At 37.6% G+C, this 19,668-nt stretch overlaps 1 protein-coding gene across 1 annotated transcript; it reads left to right on the forward strand.

Moving 5' to 3' along the window:
• The first annotated feature begins 1,601 nt into the window (after nt 1–1,601).
• Nucleotides 1,602–19,184, forward strand: LOC124162766 (4-coumarate--CoA ligase-like 1). The gene is made up of 14 exons (XM_046539402.1): nt 1,602–1,664; nt 1,878–1,984; nt 3,500–3,660; nt 5,933–6,140; nt 6,217–6,399; nt 7,979–8,132; nt 9,789–9,939; nt 10,026–10,196; nt 11,897–12,017; nt 14,365–14,411; nt 14,915–15,019; nt 16,797–16,922; nt 17,762–17,927; nt 18,861–19,184. Exons 2-14 carry the CDS (start codon nt 1,966–1,968, stop codon nt 18,992–18,994), a joined length of 1,746 nt encoding a protein of 581 aa, XP_046395358.1. The 5' UTR covers nt 1,602–1,664; nt 1,878–1,965; the 3' UTR covers nt 18,995–19,184.
• Nucleotides 19,185–19,668: the final 484 nt, after the last annotated feature.

Consider the following 19,668-nt stretch of genomic DNA (forward strand, 5'->3'; position numbering starts at 1 on the left):
TTGCTAATGCAATTCTCTTCCTAATGTCCTTACTATTGTATCCGTTTTCCTCTAACGTACTGCCTAAATAGTTTAACTGCTCAAGCTGCTCAAGTTTTTCACCACCCACCTTTATCTTAAGTATCACACTCCTCGCTCGTGATGCTTTACAAAACCGCATAACCTTGGTCTTCTTGTGATTAATCCTCATTCCATACTACTCGCAACGCTCGTATAACGCATCCACTAGAGCCTGAAGGCCCCTAGCTGACTGGCTAATCAACGCCTGATCATCGGCGAAACTCACTGATTTGAACATCATTCCTCCCACTTTTATCCCAGCTTCTTACTCATCCCACGCTTCCCTTACCATCTCTTCAGCGTACACGTTAAAGAGCTGCGGCGATGAAGGTCAGCCTTGCCTCACCCCTCGGCCAATCCTTGCCCACCCAGATTCTCCGCTACCCTCAATTGCGCAGTCTGGGCCATATACAGATTACGTATCAGTCGCTAATCCCTCCAATCTACACCTATTTTCTTGAGGATATCCATTAACTTTACCCAATTCACTCTATCAAATGTTTTTTTCAAAACCCACAAAGCAGGCATATACGTCCTGGTCATATTCTAGGTTCCTCTCCACCAGGGACCTCATTATCGCTATTGCGTCGCGAGTTGACTTCCCTTTTCTAAAACCAAACTGATCATCGCCCAAATATTCGTTTGCCCTCGCCTCCATTCGTCTGTTCAATATCCTCAGTACCAATTTCGCCGCTTACCCATCTTCCCGTTTAATACTAAAGCTACCCCTCGCTGGCTTTCCTCCCAACCACTATACATAACCCTATACCCATCACTCCAATAGTCCCCCCCATCCCTCCACCTCACCTCACATAATCCTAAGATATCTATCCTCCCTTTATCCATTTCCCTTTTGATATTTTCTAACTTCCCCGCCCTCATCATAGTCCTCACATTCCACGCGCCTACATTTATATCCGACTTCTTCCTCTCCATCTTCTTGATCTTCTTTTCTTCTCTCTTCATTGCTGCTGCTGCTGGTGATGATGATAAGTCTATGCAAGAATTTCGCATGTTGACGACCCCGAGGACCTTGCCGACCTCGCTGCCGTGACCGACACCCGCCCTTTGCGGACGGGTCCTGGGCGATGAGATTCCGGGGCTCATTTGGTTGTACTCCATGTTTTCAGGGAAGAGATAGTTGGTAGGGTTTCCCCTTTCCATTCCATCAGTGTTTTTCACGTGACACCATCACGTGGACTACGTTTCGTCTGGCTCCTACCCTTCGACCTATCTGGCATAGGTGGCACTACCGGGAATAATTTAGAATTAATCCCGCCAGTGCAGCTCTAGGGGTCATAGGAACGCACAAGCCTTTCCACCGCGACAAGGTTGTAGCCCAGGGAAAGGATAGTGTACATAAAGAATGGAATTGTTACAGGATCATCGGGATGAGTACGCAAACAGGAAGTAACTGGGATGAAATAACAAGAGATGTCAATAAGTTGCTCGAGTGAGACAAACATTGGACAGAGATAATCAACTTAACGATAAGTCTGGGGTAAAAGATAAGAAGGAGCCCAACGACTCAATTTTCGGAACAGTAGTTATCTCGACGTATGACCATCTACATCTCTTACGAATCGTTTTGTTGCTTTATCAAGGTATTCTCAAGTTAATTCATTTGAACTAGCATTAATACTATTAACTCGAACAATTTTGTAAACCCCTCTACACTGAAAATAACATTAAACTATCGACGCAGATTATTTACGGAAAACATACTTTATTTTGAATATATTTATTTCAAAACGAAAGAGCATGCGTTACGTTACCTACTGGATTTTATCAATCTTCTCTTTTTCACTCCCAAATAGGATCTAGCAGCTGAATCACCATCATCTGTCATTCTTCATCACACCAAAGTCTTAAAGCTGTGTTCCAGGTTATTTCCTTTTAGAAGATATGAACGAAAACCGAAAAGGTAAATGTGGAATGATAATAGTAAATGCATAAATAGCGCAAAACAACCCAAGGAATTCTAAAAATAGAAAAAAAAAACATTTTAAGGAGACTGAGTAGCGAATTCATACTTAGTAATTGTTTACTGTGCGTGGTTTGCATTTCTTAAGAGACCTAGTCGATAATTTTTACAGTAGATATATAATATGAAAGATAACCTCAAATGTCCGTAAAATTTTACATTAGGTATAATAAAAATAATATTTTAAGACACGAGCTTTTTTCGAGTTGATGCTTAATTTTGTGAATATTGAGGGCGTCAATGTCAATTTTTCCCATTAATTTCAAGTAACAAACGTCATATTTCAATGCTAATTTCTTTAACAGCGGGTAGCGGGTGTTACATTAGCATAGATTATTGAAGAAAACTAATAAGCTTAGCGGTACGACCAGTTCTGCTGATTTTACGAGAAAGTTAACCTTTTTCATTTCATTTCTGATACATCAAGGTCGTGACGTCCGCATTTTCTCTTAATAAACCGGTTGAAAATTTATGGGAAACTAGTGGGGTGAAAAAAATTTGAATTCCTAATTTTTTACGTGACGTCTCGGTAGAAGTTTTCAAAATTTTCGTGAAATCGGTTTAGGCCGTAGCATTATCCATAGTAAACTATCACCTTGTGATTATATATGCAAGTAAACTAATGACAAAGAAAGGAATTATTTGTGAAATATGTATGTGAAAACTCTGTTTTCAGTGTAAAGCACGACAAAATATCCAACTAAATCGACATCCACAAGAAAAAAAGATCGAGAATTTACGACAGTCAAAACAAATAATGATGGATTCTAATTAAAACAAATGTGACGAAATTGTGAGTGAAAAGTGTGTGAAATTAATGCGCATGAACTTAGGACTGGGGAATTCTCTCATAGAAAGTTTACTCTCAATCATTACTTAGTTAATGACGATTAGTGTTCTAAATTCTAAATCTTACACGAGAAAAGATATTCCTATATTTCATTAATTTAATTTCCAATTATCATCTTGAAAGTTATTAAGCGTACGTCAATAGCAGCCGAAGCTCTGAGCTAGCCAAACAAAAGCAGTGTGTTTTTAAGGAAATCAGTAGAAAATATCAGCAAATAGCTCCCAATTAATTTATTTTTAACGAATTGACAGATAGTGCAACAGTTACCATATTTATTTCACTTTTCACTAAAAAAAATAAAAACAACAGCAAGTATGGGAGATTTCTGGGAATAAATATCTCCTGACGAAGATCACAGGAAATATTAGCGTAAGGGGAGGTATTCCATGCTGGAACAATTATTATCAAGTGTGGTGGAATGTTCTCGCTAACAAAAAAGTTTCTGAGTGCAACACCTTCATCTCGACCGCTTTTTGCTTGCGACTAGCGCCTTACTTTTTGATGTTGGAGAAGAATGACATACGTTTTGTCCCTCAGTTTTTCGCCAGTACACTCCTTTCCAGTGGATTTTTGTAAGTAATTTAAGTTATTCTATTCTATTCCAGGGTCTATGAGGAGCACTAACTCTATTGACGACCCAAATATTGTAAGATCACCCTTGGCTGAAGAATATGCCAACTTAGCCATTCCAGATGTTCCTTTCACTGATATCCTTTTCAGAGCTATTGATGCGAACTATGAAGCATTCAAAGACCGAGTTTGGGTGGTAAGTAATGCAGAACGATTTAAGATGAACGATGAAGGGTGCCCTAACGTGTTGCCGCGGGATTCGAGTCTTTCTCGTCCCGAAAACGAGACGAGACTGGAGACGAGACCGTTGGGTAATATTCGAGACGAGACAATACCACTTCCACGAGACTCTCGAGAGTCTTAAAATACCAATATATCTCCTTAATTGGTATTTGGTATAGCTTCATCCCTTAAACTATGTTCTTTTGTGAAGACTCAGAAATTCTACGCTTTTTAAGTATTAAATTTGAAACATAATTCAATATTAGGTCTATGATAAATTTTCAATCTAAAAAAATAATTTTTGCCTAAAAATCCATTTCTGAATTAATGATTGAGACTTCTGGAGACTAGTAAGGGGATGTTAATGGCTGACTACTTTTCCTTATTTCCTGCGATAATAACCTTCGAAAATTTATCAAGCAAAAGTTGGACTTTTTCCTAAAGTGGTAATTTTCAGTGTTTTCTTCTACGACGAAAATATTTTGGATTATGCTCGCATATTTTTAAATTTTTGCCCATGCGGTACTTGCATGTAAGGAGAAAATGATGGCGCCATTTCAAATTGCGCGGAGTGCGTCACTTCGCCACGAAGAAGAATGATAATTTAAATACCTGTATACCTCTTCCTGCATAATTTATCTTATGAGATTAATGGGAATATTTGGCATAATGTTGCTAAATTATGTTGAGGATGTTACAATAAAAAATAATAGCTACAATTGGCTTTCCTATTTGACCTAAGTTTATTTCATTTGCCTTTATTTTGCAAATCAAAAATCCATTTAATTAAATATAGGTAAAATAAATTTAATCCAAAAGTCCACTATTGGATCATCTGACTGGAATATATTCATCAGATACTCATTCTAACTCAATTCATCGTATTTTCTCCAGAAACACCAGTTAGCAACAGGTAATCTTATTTCAACAGCATTCAGTTCATTCTAAAAAGGGGCCAGAAACCTCTCGAAAAAAATCTATTTGCAGACGTGTGCAAAATTCTTGAGAGGAAAAATCATTCGCCCTGACCGGGATTCAAACCCGGATCCCTCGATTAGCGGCCGAGGTCTTTAGCTTAAATGGATAAACCATTCGACCGGAAGTGATCCGGGTCGAATCCCGGTCAAGGAGAATGATCTTTTCTCTCAAGAATTTCGCACATTTGTGGATTGCAGGTTACCCCGTAATGTATCCTTGACTAGACCCGGAGCAATTAAAAAATATTTGCTGACTGTTGACCTCTGCTCTACCATGGATTGGTGGCAAATAAAAGAACCACGATTTTCACGATTCGCGTTAAAGATGCAGCTATGTCGTAAGTTATCTCTTTTTTGTTATACTCCTCCCTCATCGAAGCGATTATGGCGCTTATTAAATGGAAATCAATCAAGTTCAGTATTGTAGAGCTTTACCATGGTATTAATTTTTTGGCCAAGAATGTCTATTACTTGGAATGATTCTTTCTTTGGAGTCACATTATTCTGAGGAGAATACTAATGCTGCAACTGAAGCAATCGCGTGAAGTTAAAACCTTGTTGCGTATCTTTTTCGGAGCTTTGTCGTTCTTGCATCGCCAAAGGTCAACTTAGCCTCTTGATTCCACCAATTTTCTCTTCGTCACGTATCTCGTCCTCCCCCCACCCAGGCGGACACAGGAATAACATCTCTATCTGGTGTCTCCCCTCTCGAGAGTTGATAAAGCATTCCTTATGAGCAAAGACTGACAAGAGGAAAATACGTTCGTATACACATCAATTTGAAACCCGTATTTTTTATGTATAAGGTCCGACGAAACGCCAATTCGCTCAGGAAATCCCCCAACAAGAACTTCTTTTGGTGTTATTAATAATTTTTTATCGGAAATACGTGCCATTATTATTATTATAATTATTATTAAAAGAATAGGAAACTCGCTTTGGCGTCCTTTTCAACTAATTTCATTTACGTTAACTATTTTGACGTAGGAGAGAAGTTAAATTAGTCTCAGAACTTTTTTTACTTTTAAATAGAAAAGAAGCTATATCTTCGTACATTTAAATTGTATTTATAATGACTTAAAATACTATCTTAACGTTAACCCCACTAATTATAGTTTCACGAGATCTATGAAACCTTCAAAGGCGCACTACCATCCCCATGGATAGATCTGTTTGCAAAAATCACGATCAAATTTATTGCTGTCAGTATTTTTCCGATATTTTGTGTGATTAATTGTGAATTTATACCTTTATGCTGTATCACATAAGGGTGATGTCCTCACTGGTGTCTCCTACAAATATCGTGATATCAAGCCAATGGCGAGGAAGATTGCAAGCATGCTGACGAGGATGGGCTTCAAGAAGGGTGACGTCATGTTTTACTGTACTTACGAGTGTGCCTTGATTTACCTGCTGAGCATCGGCGTCTGGTTGTGCGGAGGGGCTATCAGAAGTTGCTTCCATAAAGATGAAAGGGGCAAGTATTGCAGGAAGTAAAGGATGGCCTTCACCTACAGTTCCACTTATCACTTCCAAAACTAAACTATTTTCAGAGCTGTATTTGAGGCGAATGAGAGAGTCTTTAGCAAGATTTGCTATTTGCGATAGCGAGACCGCGGACTCGGTCAAATGGGCTGCAAGTCAACTAGATTGGAGTGTCACCATTCTGTCCATTGGCGGTGAAGTAGAAGGAGCATTGTCAATCCAAGATCTCATCAAGAATGAAGACTGTTCAGGTGAGTCTCATTTTCATTCTCGATGGAAAAATAAAATTTATGAGTACTCAATAGTGCTGCGCGAGAGTCTTGTCTCGGCGGTAGAGACGAGAATTTCATTTCTCGGCATTGTCGGGACGAGACTCGGCGCGGCGAGAGTGTCGCTTGGGTCGAGAGTCTTGACTAGAGTCGAGAAGTCTCGCCCCTTCGAGATTTCTCGACACCGGTCGAGACTCCCGGGCAAGGGGAGAATTTCCAATGAATACCGCAATCAGTCGATGATAGAGTTGAGTGGGGTATCCCTTTCGACTTTTATGGATTTATTCACACTATAAAAATATTTTATTTAATGATATATCCTCTGCATCCAATTTTTTAAAGAGCGTGCACGATGCTAATAGAGTTCCCTACGAGGGATTTGGAAAAAAAATTTCCTTTTCCTGACCTGAATATTTAATATAAACTTTTAATCTTGGAGTGTAGGTATCTGAATTGAAATGTAAATTTTGCCGACGTTTCCGTTTATCTACAAACCATTATTAGGACTTAAAATGAAATTTATCATATAATTTTTATACACAGGCATGTTTAAGGGTTACTGCAATGTTTCTTATTATAGTAATATAATAAAAAAGAAACATTCACTTGTAAATTAACAAAAAAGAAGAGATCATAGTCTAATTCTATAGAATTTTATATATATTTGCTATATGCTTAAGTTGTCAATGTCGATATTATATTACAACTATTTTTAGTTTTGGAAATATATAAGATGTCTTAAAATAATATTTTTGTTAAATTATTTTCAATGTCGAAAATAGAAATAGTTTCATTTTATCGAGTAGCCGGGAGTCTCGAAGGGTGTCGAGAAATCTCGAAGGGGCGAGACTTCTCGACTCTCGTCAAGTCTCGCCGAGAGTCTCGTCCTGACAATGACGAGAAATGAAATTCTCGTCTCGACCGTCGAGACTCTCGGGCGGTCGAGAGTCTCGCACAGCCCTAGTCCCGAATTCATCAAAATGAAATTACGGCCGCACCCACATTTAGGTTAATAATCAATAATCAGGAAATATACATTGATGTGATTAGTGGAAAATCAAGAGCGTCATTCAAATTTTGTTTTAAAAATGCCCTCTTTATGCCTTTCAATCGCCATACCAGCTATACGGTCAATTTAACAAAATTAGAAACTAAGCAAACTCAGAAAATATTAAGCCCATTCACTCGGTTGTACAACCAGTTGCACAGTCGACTGAAATAAACTTTGAAACAGCATAAAAATATTCAAATTCCTAAAATTATTCACAGACATTGAAGTATTGGTTTTAAGTTCCAAAACTCCCCTACCGCTACCAAACATCTTGTAGCTAGATTTATCTCACATTCTTGTATTTATAAATTTATCTCTCAATATCTTACCCGAAAAATGCTAAATACAGTCAAATCTGTAAGGCCTGAGAAGAAAATAATGTCCCATGTACCTAGCGACCACTCTACGCCATATATAATATGACGAAGAATTTCACATCAATTGAAGTCTTGAGAATGAATAACTCTTATAGAGAGCACTAAAATACTTTTATCAAATTCCGCTTTTCAGCATACCCGGAAAATGTGAAAATAAATACAAAGCAAGATATTTCCTTGATAACAAACACGAGTGGTAGCACTGGTGTTCCCAAAGGTGTCATATGCACGTATCACAGTTTCACAGAATACCTTTTATCGGCAGTGATGGGCAGGAGCATTGTGGGGTGAGTGTTTTGACGCATTAAAGATTTTAACATGCTATATATTCGTGTTTACTACATCATGCTGTAGTAGACTATGCACGGAATAATGCCAAATCATGGGCGACGTTCAATTCATATCCTCAACAACTTGTGAGACAGTTTGATGGACTCAAAATTAAGAAATAATTCTCTGAAGGAAAATGAGTCATATAAAAATTGTAATTATCACAAAAAAGACCCACCAAAGACAGCATGTTTTACAAAGATTACTTAATCAAACGGCTTCATTACCCAAGCAGGAGTACTGGTACTGTTTTCATATTTTTTCCCCAGAAGCAATGGAATTTTACCAGTGTCACCGTAAGAATCACGGAAATGGAGCCAATTCATTTATTTAGCAGGGTTGCGTGGAAAAAAATTGCGTTGGAGTAATATATTCCAATACGGACGCATTTCAAACCGAAAATATAACTTTTCAAAAGGGTATGGATGAGCATCATCTAATTAGACTGGATTTAAGAATATAGGCTATGCAGAAGGAGAATAAGGAGAAGATGCCAGGGCTAAAGTTAAATATGACATAGTTTTTGGAAGATCGAACCCCTCCAAAATGGAACCTCAGAAATTCACCTCTACTCTTAATGTACTTCCCGCCGAAAATCTGCTTGCGGCCTTGGTCTCCATTATTAACATCATCATCACCGTACGTCGAAAATCCTAAGATTGGTTTGACGCAGCTCTCCACTCCGCTTTCCCATCTGCAAGCCATTTCATAGGGACCTAATTCCTCTTTTTAGCATTCCTAATGACCTGTGATATGTAACTCATTCGGGCCGCCTCGGTCTCCAAAGCCGTTTATTTATCAGTATCATTCCCTATCTTGCCTCCATCTTGATACCTCATGGATATCCCAACAAAAGTAGAGTTTCACTTAGCCTATGGCTGCTCAAAATTCCCAGCTTTGTGTTAATTGTTAAAATTCCTCGCCTTAAAACCCATAGCGTTTATTTTTATTCATATCCCTCTAAAAGACTTTTACGCATGCCGTTCTGAATAAATAAATAACAGCTCAAAGATAACAAAATAAATAAAAAAATAAATGGAAAACAAAGTGCTTAAATATACGACGGGGGATTATGGGATAGACATAGGTGAATTCTTCAGAAGGCATTTTAGGGCGGATTTGAAAATAGTGATCAAGGAAAAGAGGTCCCGGGAAAAATATTTTGGAGCTAGGGAGTTAAAAAAGTAGATTCGGTAGAAAAGAGAGCGCTGAAAGAAGGGAAGACGAAATTGCGGAATGTGAAGCAGAGTCATTATGTAAGGGGCGAGGGGGAACTTGAAAACGGAAATGAGTAAGAATTTCATTGGTCCGGAAAGAACCGCTGAAGATTCTATGCAGAAACATCGATTCGTTTGATTCACGATGCCAAAAAGTGAGATTGTCCTTACTCTGGTCTCTTTCCTTCCGATCTAGCCTGCACAGAAGGGGTTTCTTTAGCATGATTGATTATTGAAGCACTCGCCACTTCAACTCCGAGTCATAACATAGCTCGTGAGCCCTAGCACTATGTCGGACCTGGTCCACGGGGAAAGTGTTCATGAGTTGGCAATATCAATTCAGCCTTTTTCAGAGTTTTAACATTATTATGACACTGTTTACCACTTTAAATCCAGGGATAAAGGTTCATCAATCCTCACAACTCTCAGGAACACTTACAGCAGCATTTTCTTCACCGCATGTACCTATCTGCTTCGAGGTGCATCAGTGCTCACTGTCTCTAAATTCGAGGCGAATGCGTTCACGGAGAGCATACTTAAGTATAAGGTAAGGAAAATAAATGTGAAAATAGTGAAAAGTGCTTTTCAAATCTTCATTCATTCTCATTTCTATGCCACTGATTTTTTTCGCAGCCTGCGGCACTACTGGTATATCCGCATGAATTGCATGCTTTTCTTCAGCCAGATAAAATTAAGGACAATGACTTTTCTTTCATTAGAGCTGTCGGCTCACTCGGATCAGTGCTTCATTACTCTACAGCAAAGAAATTGGAAGCTCTATTGCCTCAAGTAAAATTAATGTCGGTAAGTCTCTCCACTGGATAAATTGTGGGGTGAAGTGTATCAATTAAAGTTAATATCCCGGTAAAAAAAATTCCTCGCCAAAATCAAGCTAACTCTAACCAGCGATCAATATCTACGACTAAAATTGTCTCCAAAATCGATGAGACAGGAAAAAAATTGTCCACAATCTCCATAAATATATTTTAATTTCATCGCTTAGTTTTCGTAGACTTATTATCGACAGGACGATTTGCATAATTGGACAACTCGGGCGGACATAAAACAACTTTTTTCGTAATTCTAAGCTCGGCTTATTATAAAATGTATCCTGTAGTATCAATCGAATGAATTTTTTTTCATAATAATCTTAATAACATCCTATGGTGGAACCGATTTTTAATACACCGAGACTAGCCACGGTGATAACTTTATGGAGTCACTCACTATGCAGAAATTGTGTGGAAAATCCATAGAGAAAAAAATCATTCGCCTTGACCGGGATTCGAACACGGACCTCTCGATTTCCAGTCAAATGCTTTAGCCAGTAAAACTACCTACTAACTAGTAGGCGTAATTATCCTTTGCAGAAATTTGAGGACTATAGTGGACAGGGTGGTATGGACTGCTGAGCGTATGATGCGACAAGCAGTCCAAATCGTACGCACATCGCTACATCCGTAGAGCAAAGCCCGAAATTTGAACACATACAGGTGTTCACCATTGACTAATTTAAGTACACTGGGACTCAGGAGGGGATCCAGGATTTTTTTCTGGGGGAAGGGGCCACAAGGGTCTGATAGGCAAACGATCTTCTTATACTTGATATTAAAAACAAGATCCAACAATTACTGCACGAAATATTCTCTGTATTTTAATATGAAAGTTATAAATATGAAATTAAATAATCGAGGCTCCGTAAAACACAAAACAAAACGAACGTAATAATAATCGTATACAAAATTTTGTCTTTTTTTAAGCGTCCGGGGGGAGGACGTGCCCCCGTGACTCCCCACTCCAATAAATCAACCTATGCTGGGACTATAACCAATTACTGTGGCTAGTTCCGGTATACTTAACAAGAGCGAACACCTCTGTGTTTAAAGTTCGGGCTTTGCTCTCCAGCTGAAGCGCTGTGCGCATTATTTGGACTGCTTGTCGAATCATATGCTCAGCAGTTCATACCGCCTTGTCCGCAATAGTCCTAAAATTTCCACAGAAGAGAATAACGCCTCGGTATCTTAAATGGCTAAAGCACTCGACCGGAAATAAGGAGATCCGGGTTAGGGTGAGAAAACCCAGTCAAGGCGAATGATTTTTTCTTGGTGGAATCGAGGCCGTCTTTTGAAGAAATCATACAACCCACAACGAACTCGGACGTTGTCACACTCTTCCTCCAGCTCATGATGAGATAAGGATAATTTTCAAGCCATGCATTTCTCTCAGGGGACGATCTAGTACTACGTAATCACTCTTGGGGTAGGGTAGGTAACGAGTTTGCTTACTTTTGGGGCTTGGAAAATTCCAATTTATTATTGCTTACATGGGAGTAAGGGCCAAAAATGGCTTACAGTGTGCTTCTGTAATACTTCAATGTTCCTTTATGTGTGTTATAGTGCTTTGAGTTTGAGATTTAAGAAACGTACACAAAATAAAAATGACTTGGTCGCTATGTAACAAGGCATTGCTCTAAACTTCATTACTCATTAACTCTTATTTCACAGACATATGGCACATCAGAGGCCTTAGTGGTAGCCTCTTCCAGATACGGTGGTAATCCTGAAATAAAGAATCCTGAATACGAGGGGATAGTGGCTGGAGTCAAATACATAACATTTGAGGGAGGTAAGCTAAAGAACATGGCTATATAGTTGTACATAAATTCTTAAATAAATCGTCTAATACCACATACAGGAGACGTGGATACTATGTACAGTAGACTCCCGATAATCCGGGCTAATGAGGGGAAGGGACGGCATGAATAATCGGAAAACACGGATAACCCAAACTGTCACTTAAATGTCTTGATATGTTCATAATTTACGTAAAACAAACAATATATTATTATTTATGCAGTTATTCTGTTATTTTAGAGTACTTCCCGGACTCAATGAGGCTTTCTTCACCAGTTCGCCATCTTTTTAGCGGCGGTAACATGGTTGTACTCGTATTATTAACGCTCCATGTAAGGCCTGGTTTCGCAAACCACACATCCGTGGCTGTGTGATCGCGGATACAGAAAAGTGGTTTGCACGAATGCTTCAAAACCACTGCTCGACGTCAGAAACTACATTGTCAGGCACCACGCCACGCAGTCGCGTCTCGCATAGGTTGCCCGGGTTGCGACTGCTACCGAACGTGTATCCGTGATCACGGAGCGCGGTCGCGCACGACGAGGCTTGGAAAAAACGAACACGGTGCTACCGTTAAAGCAGCTAGCGCGCGATCGCTTCCGTTTTACGAAGGGGATTCAGAATGAAATGATAAGTGCGGCGTATCCCAGCATTGATACAGTAATTCCAATGATTTTGCGTCCGATTTTATTTTTTCATAAAATTCGCGGAAAAATTGAGCGAGAGTGAAAATCATGCACGGATAATCCGTAAACCGGATTAACCGCAGCCGAATATTCGGAGTCAGCTGTATATATTTTATAAAAGAAATACCTCATCGATTAAAGGACTCGTTCGCCAATTAATTTTAAATTTTCGATTGTGATGGACTTTGAAACATAAAGAGGGCCATTTTTTCCGTTTTCCGACTCGTCACCTACTTCACGAGATATTTACGAAGAAAAATCACCAGCTTTAAACCTTTCGAAGTTGGTGACGTCACAAATTCATACAGATCATCTAGGCTACTCCAATGACTCGCACATGCGATGTAGAAAATACGATATGGCGGCTTGTTCCCCATCCAGGGGATATTTTTGAACTTTAAAGAGTTTGGTCAGTGCTACTCAAAGATCAAAAGACCACAGCTTTTTAGCTTGTTCAACTACATTTTCAAGTAAAGTATATTCTTCTTAGAGTATTTCACCACAACTGAAAAGACGTTACTACACCATAAAATGATGGTGGAACTTTCGCGTTGTCTTATTTAGCTTACAATAATATGGCCGAATTTGAAAGATCTATTTTTTGCCATAACTTAACTTGCCCATGAGTTTACTGAATTATTTTTTTGAATTACGATTTCGGATCTGTCATTGTAAAGGCGAATACAAAAAAAGACGTAATCCTCTTGAAAAATGGTATAGCAAGATAGAGATGCATAAAAAGAAAATCAAGGAGAATGCCAGCGCCAAAGCGCAGCAACGCAAAAAAATCATTCGGTTTTCTATTTATTTCGAGGTTATTTTAATTTTTTTAGACAAAACTAAATGATAATGACAAGTTATCGGAAATCGTCAAGAAAATCTGATAGACATTCAAATGATATCCATCAGGGTGAGCCTAATTATGCCTTTTCTATGGAATGAAATTTTCCCTGAAGCAATAAGTTAACAACTGAAATCAAGATCTCAGTTGCGTTACGTTTTCAAAATCGGGCAATAGTGAGCCACCAGAACAGTTCAGTTCAAATAAAATTTTGAAAAAAAACAGGTGGCAAACGAACACACTATACAATGGAAAAAGTCATTTGATTACAAAATTCAATTATTAAATGAAATACAAAATTTTTTGCTGCGGACGATTAGTCAAAAACTTTTGAGAGCTGAGAACCCGCATTGAAACGTAATAAAATTCATTCATTCGTAAAAAGGTTTTAAATCCGCAATTAACGTTTTCCCTTTTGGAGGTCCTATTGGCGAAAAATTTAAAATTCTTTCCAATACTATTTCTTTACAAATTCCTAAATCATCATTAGGAAACTGAGCCACTGATTGTATCCTGAAAAAGCATAAAATTTAACGTGCTGTATATTAATGTGAAGGTGAAATAAATTATTTGAGTGTTGATAAGTCTACAGTAATAAATAAATATACCTACATATTATAATAATTAAAAATATATTATTATAATTATATATTAAATACTCCAAATATCGAAATCTCACGGTCGTAATATGGTTGTAAGTATGCATAAGAAATTGAACCAAACATGTTTTATAATCCATATAATTTAGAACACATAAGCCTCTATCTCATCGGCTGATCGTGATTGATCAAATCGAATTTCTTATGTTTTAGACCCACACTTGAGCTGCGGGCCACTCTTCCCTGGAGCGATGGCAAAAGTAAGCATACACTGTTCGTCCACTCAAGTGCATAGTAACTACAACATTTCCCAAAAATTAATCAGCTCGTAATCAAGTAAGGAAAGAATTCTGATGTTACTGCGACAATAAACAAATGGAATTGTCAGAACTAGAAGCTGCAATGTTACAAAAACTGAGACAAAATATTCACACACAGCTGTTTTCGTATGTGCGCCGTATAAAATAACATTTTAAATAGAATCCTCAATAAATGCATTTAAAGTACGAGCGATGCTGTCACAATAAAAAATACTGGTTATGCATAATTTGTAATATTTTTCAAAAGCAATTAAGCGATTTGCAGTCTTCGGGAAATGCTTATAAATAATGAAATATTAATAAATGAAATATTATACCAAGCGCTTACTGCCATGCATGGAAGAAACTACACTAAATGCGTCACAGTATCAATTCATTAAAATTACTTAGCCCATTAGAAATACAATTGCAAATTAATATGATATAATACAACTTTTTTCCAGATTGTGGACCCCACTTCGGGAATTTCATTGGGAAGAAATACCAAAGGAACGCTTCTAATCAAATCTACAATCTTAATGAAGGGTTACCTGCATGGAACCATTAAGGTATTAACATAAATTTAAAAAAATCTTATAAACTTTAAAACGACTCCACTGCATTTTCGCTTTGGCTTAAGAAAGACGTATCATTCAAATGGAATACGAGGCACTGTTAAATCTTAATGCTTTTATTATGGGATTAAATTTCATTCTTCAGCACACGTTCCAAACACAACCCCACATCTCAGCCCAATCTTATCATCAACATCGTCGGACTACAATCCGAATATTGGTTCCATTAAACCTCCTATCATCTATCCTTTTAATAACCATGTAGTGCTTCTATTTTATATTCTTCTCATATCTTATGTCTCTTACCTTTGGACTCCCTCTCTCTCACCTTCAATCCGTCCTTCAACGATGGCTCATCGTGACTCATGATGTGATCAATTATGCTGCTCCTTCGTTAACCAAAAGACTTATCTCTTCTTTTTAAAATTTCCACATTACCCCCACGATCCATCCACTTAAGAGAGAGCCTTAGCCACATTTCGTAAACTTCCAACCTTATTGTATCTGCTGCTATAATCGTTCATCACAGAATGTGATACAAATGAAAAACATTTCCTGTCACTCTTACTCTTTTGGCGAAAGGATCTAAACGATGATGTCATTCACGGCCAGGAACTACTTATGCATTCAGATATGAGCAAAAATTATACAATCGGACGGAATTATCCACCCACATTATCCTGAATACACGTCTGATTATCTCCGCAGCCATCATTTCCACTACCAAATATTACAAGGCAGCATCGTCTCTCAGAAAGAAATCCTTCTCACTCCTGGGTTCAAGATTTATTTGCCAAGTAGTATCCTTACATTATTCTCTACACCGAACTCATGTTTGTCACACCTTCTGTAACTTCAATGCTTCCAAACCCGCATCAAGAACGCCAGAAGGATAGTCTCATTACCCTACATTAAGTTCCAGTAAACATTCCTCAAACCACGAAATAAGTGTTCGTAGCATCTAATACGAATTTTCATTTCAACAATTAGAAGTGACCACTTTTATAGTAGATTCAAAGAATTCATAGATTCATAGAATAGACATATAATCAAAATTTTATTAATTATCACACAATGGTTCTAATGATAGGTAAAAATACCTTGATCCCAAGAGTGCACGTTAGCTAAATCTATTCATAATTTTAGAAAATGTGATTGGTATTTCTTGGCCTTAAAACAAATCAAACTGAATGTTGTTCAGAAAAATGGTAACAGAGCCATGAAGATTAAATTTCTGGAACTTATAAAACCAATGATAAAAGATATATTCACCATGCAACTTTTATTTCTAATTTCCAAATAATTTCCTAGACAATAATTAATGTTCTGAATTTTTTAAAAGCAAAACGGAAGATTGAATTATTTTGAGCAAATGCAAATGTTCAACGTGGCAATGAGGCCTAGGTGAGGGATTGGCATTCTTTGGATTATCTCAAAGGCTATAGTAAACTGGGCCCGAGATAAACTTCATAATTTCTACAAATAAAAAGTGTTCGTCATAATGGGCTGGTTCAATTTTCTTCCATTGTCGATCGCGCTCAAAAAATAAGGAGACGTGAATTTTTGATGACGCCATAAACTCATGAAAAGTGGACGAAAAAATTTACGTTTTCTTATCTAAAACCTACGAAATAACGGCTGAAAGGGGAAGATATACGTCAAGTTTAATTATCTATCCCTTCTACAACCGAATGCTTATAAATGCGATTTCGGGTCTTTGCGAACGACACCATTTTTAAGCGTCAACATGTCTTTTGCTCTTCACTTGCAGGAGTTGACAACTGGATTGAACGACGACGGGTGGTATGACACAGGAGATGAGGGTTTTTTTGACGAAGACGGCTGTCTGTATATCATGGGCCGGAACAAATTCACATTCAAGCATTGCGCGCACTGGGTAAGTTCATAATCACATTCTACTGAACGGCTTTCCACTCGTTTATAACTCCATCACGAATTTACCCCAGAAATTTCATAGTGATATGATAATGGTAGTAGTTGATAGGAAAATTCTCGAGGAAATAACAATAACAACGATAATGAAACGCTTTCTTGGGATAGGATTAAGACAAGGCAGTTCCATATTTCATCGAACCCTAAGCCGCTGCTCCAATACTAAATATTTACAGAGATTTGCATCTTCAAATAAAAGTATGCATGAATAGTATTAAATAGCCTACAATAGCTTAAAATCGAATACATAGCTATTGATGTCGTCCAATGAGCTTTAGCAAATTGTACTGCCTATAACACACCGAGAGGCCAGAGGGGAAAAAGAGGTTAGTTGTGAGAAAAAAGTGGCGGCAATTTTTTTTTCTGTCAGGAGTAGAGCATGAGTTGACTTAGAAAGGGAAATACTGTTAAATAACTAGCTGACAAATAGTAAGAGATGAATACAGACAGATGCTTAAGTGATTAAATGGATAAAGGCACATATAAGAGTATATGAGTATTACAAAGACAAAGTTAGACATCGAATAGCGAGCATTGGCGAATTCCGGGATAGAATTACGGGAGTACGAGAAAGAAAAAAGGGGCATACTCTTTCTTCATCAATCTATAAATTCATCAATCAATAAAAAATAAAATCTATCTTCATACATCTATAAATTGCAAACGATTGAATTAGTCCACAGCCACAGCATTGTAACTACAATATAAAACATAATGCCTTTGTATAGTAAAAATGGTATCTCACACCACAATGCAATTTAAATCAGCATCGGATTTCCACAGGTTTCACCAACGAACGTGGAAACGGTCATTATGAGCCATCCCGCAGTTGAGTCAGCCGTCGTTGTCGGCGTGCCTAACCCTGAAACGACAGCAGACGCCAAGGCGTACGTTATCCTCAAGCCCGGATGTACAGCCACTGCAGAGGAAATCGAAGCTTACGTCGCAGGTAAAAACTCAATCGTGGAATCAATGAAAATATAACTTTCTTAATGGTACATATTTTTATGCATTTTTAAAAATTTATTGAAGTCAAATGACAGGAAATAGAATTTTTTTAGGTTTTTCAATAAAGAAATATAAATTTCTCCGAGGTAAGGTAAAGTGACAAAAAATATCAATATTTTAACATGGAACCAGCTTGGTTACAAAAAATATACAAATATTGATTATTTTGTATCCATAACTGATGTGTCAATAAAAAAAAAATGTTGTCTAATAGCTGTGTTAATTCTACAACATTTTTTTATTTTAATAAAATTTGGAATATGTACGGTATTGTTTTAGCGTGTTGTTTCTTTGAATTTTTTGGATAATTTTTTTGGTTTGGGTAATCTTTTCTGAGAAAGTTTTGGAAAAAAATTCCATTTTTATAGATATGTATGTATGGATTAAAATAATCATGTTTTCCAGGCAAATTCCGCGTATATTTTACTTTTGCGGACGACGCGTCGCGACGGTTTCGGGCGCATTCCACCTCCCGAGAGACCCGATGAAGGAAGCTGGAAAACACCCGATACCGTCGTCCGGCAAAATGAATCAACGCGGTCTTAACCTGGAAAAAATCTATCCATTTAATCACCTGGGATGCCTCTGTAATGTAATCCGCATTAAAAACTTAAAAATTTCGCAAGATCTTTTTCCAAACATACTAAGGTTGCTAACTATTTTAAGATTGCTGATTTTTTTCCCAACTCATCGGCTTTTATTAAAGTGTGTTATTTTCACGTCGATTATCTAAAAACGAGATAAGACCAATAATTTTATAACTCGATGGCTTCAAGTAGTGCAAGAAGATACTTCGTGTAAAAACGCTTAATAAAACGAAACGACTCTAGAAAAGTAGGCTTCAAAGTAATTCAATATTATCTTGTATTCACAGGAAAGGCTGAGGAACACAAGCATCTTCACGGCGGTGTGGCATTTGTGGACAAGTTTCCCTTTTCTTCTGGAGGAAAAATTGACAGACCCGCCCTCCTTAAACGAGCCATTGAAGAATCAACCCATGCCGCATAAAAAGACTACCAGAGCGATGACTCAAGGTGTTACAGGAGAACTCAGTGAATATTAACTGCTAGGAGTATAAGCCATGTTTTAGCAAATGAAGTATTTCTACATGGCTTCATATCCCTGAAGTAGGGATGTTTTGTTTAAAAATACGCACATGCACCGAGAGACACAAGAAAAATAAAATGAAGCATCGCCATTCTCAAATTTTATTCAGTTTCCTGCCGTAAAAAAACATGAATGGATAATTTTGATTTTTGTGAAAACCCGCTAAATAAAAAGTTGTTTTACCAACAGTAATATTTACATTTCAATTCCTTAACCGGGTATTTGGAAATAGAGAGAATATAAATGACTGATAAAATATAAAAATTTACGTATTTGACCTCGCTATAGTCCAAGTCAGGAGATGGTATCTCCTATATTCAAACTTGAATGGACAAAAGAATACTATCTCTCAGAGAAAATGTTTCCTCATTTCCTAATTAAAACAGGACTGGCTCTTTCTGTACAAGTAGGACGCTTTATTTACACCGAGAGCCTCCACATTAGGACTGTGTGATGGCCTGAATACTCTAAGGCCTCGTCAAATTACTAAAACCTTCGCGATCCATGTTTGTCAATATTAATGGCTCATGGGGGTAATCCGTTTCAAGATTTTAAGTAGCCAAATTTCGGGAGTA

The sequence above is a fragment of the Ischnura elegans genome, chromosome 7 (assembly GCF_921293095.1).
Source record: "Ischnura elegans chromosome 7, ioIscEleg1.1, whole genome shotgun sequence".
NCBI lineage: Eukaryota > Metazoa > Arthropoda > Insecta > Odonata > Coenagrionidae > Ischnura > Ischnura elegans.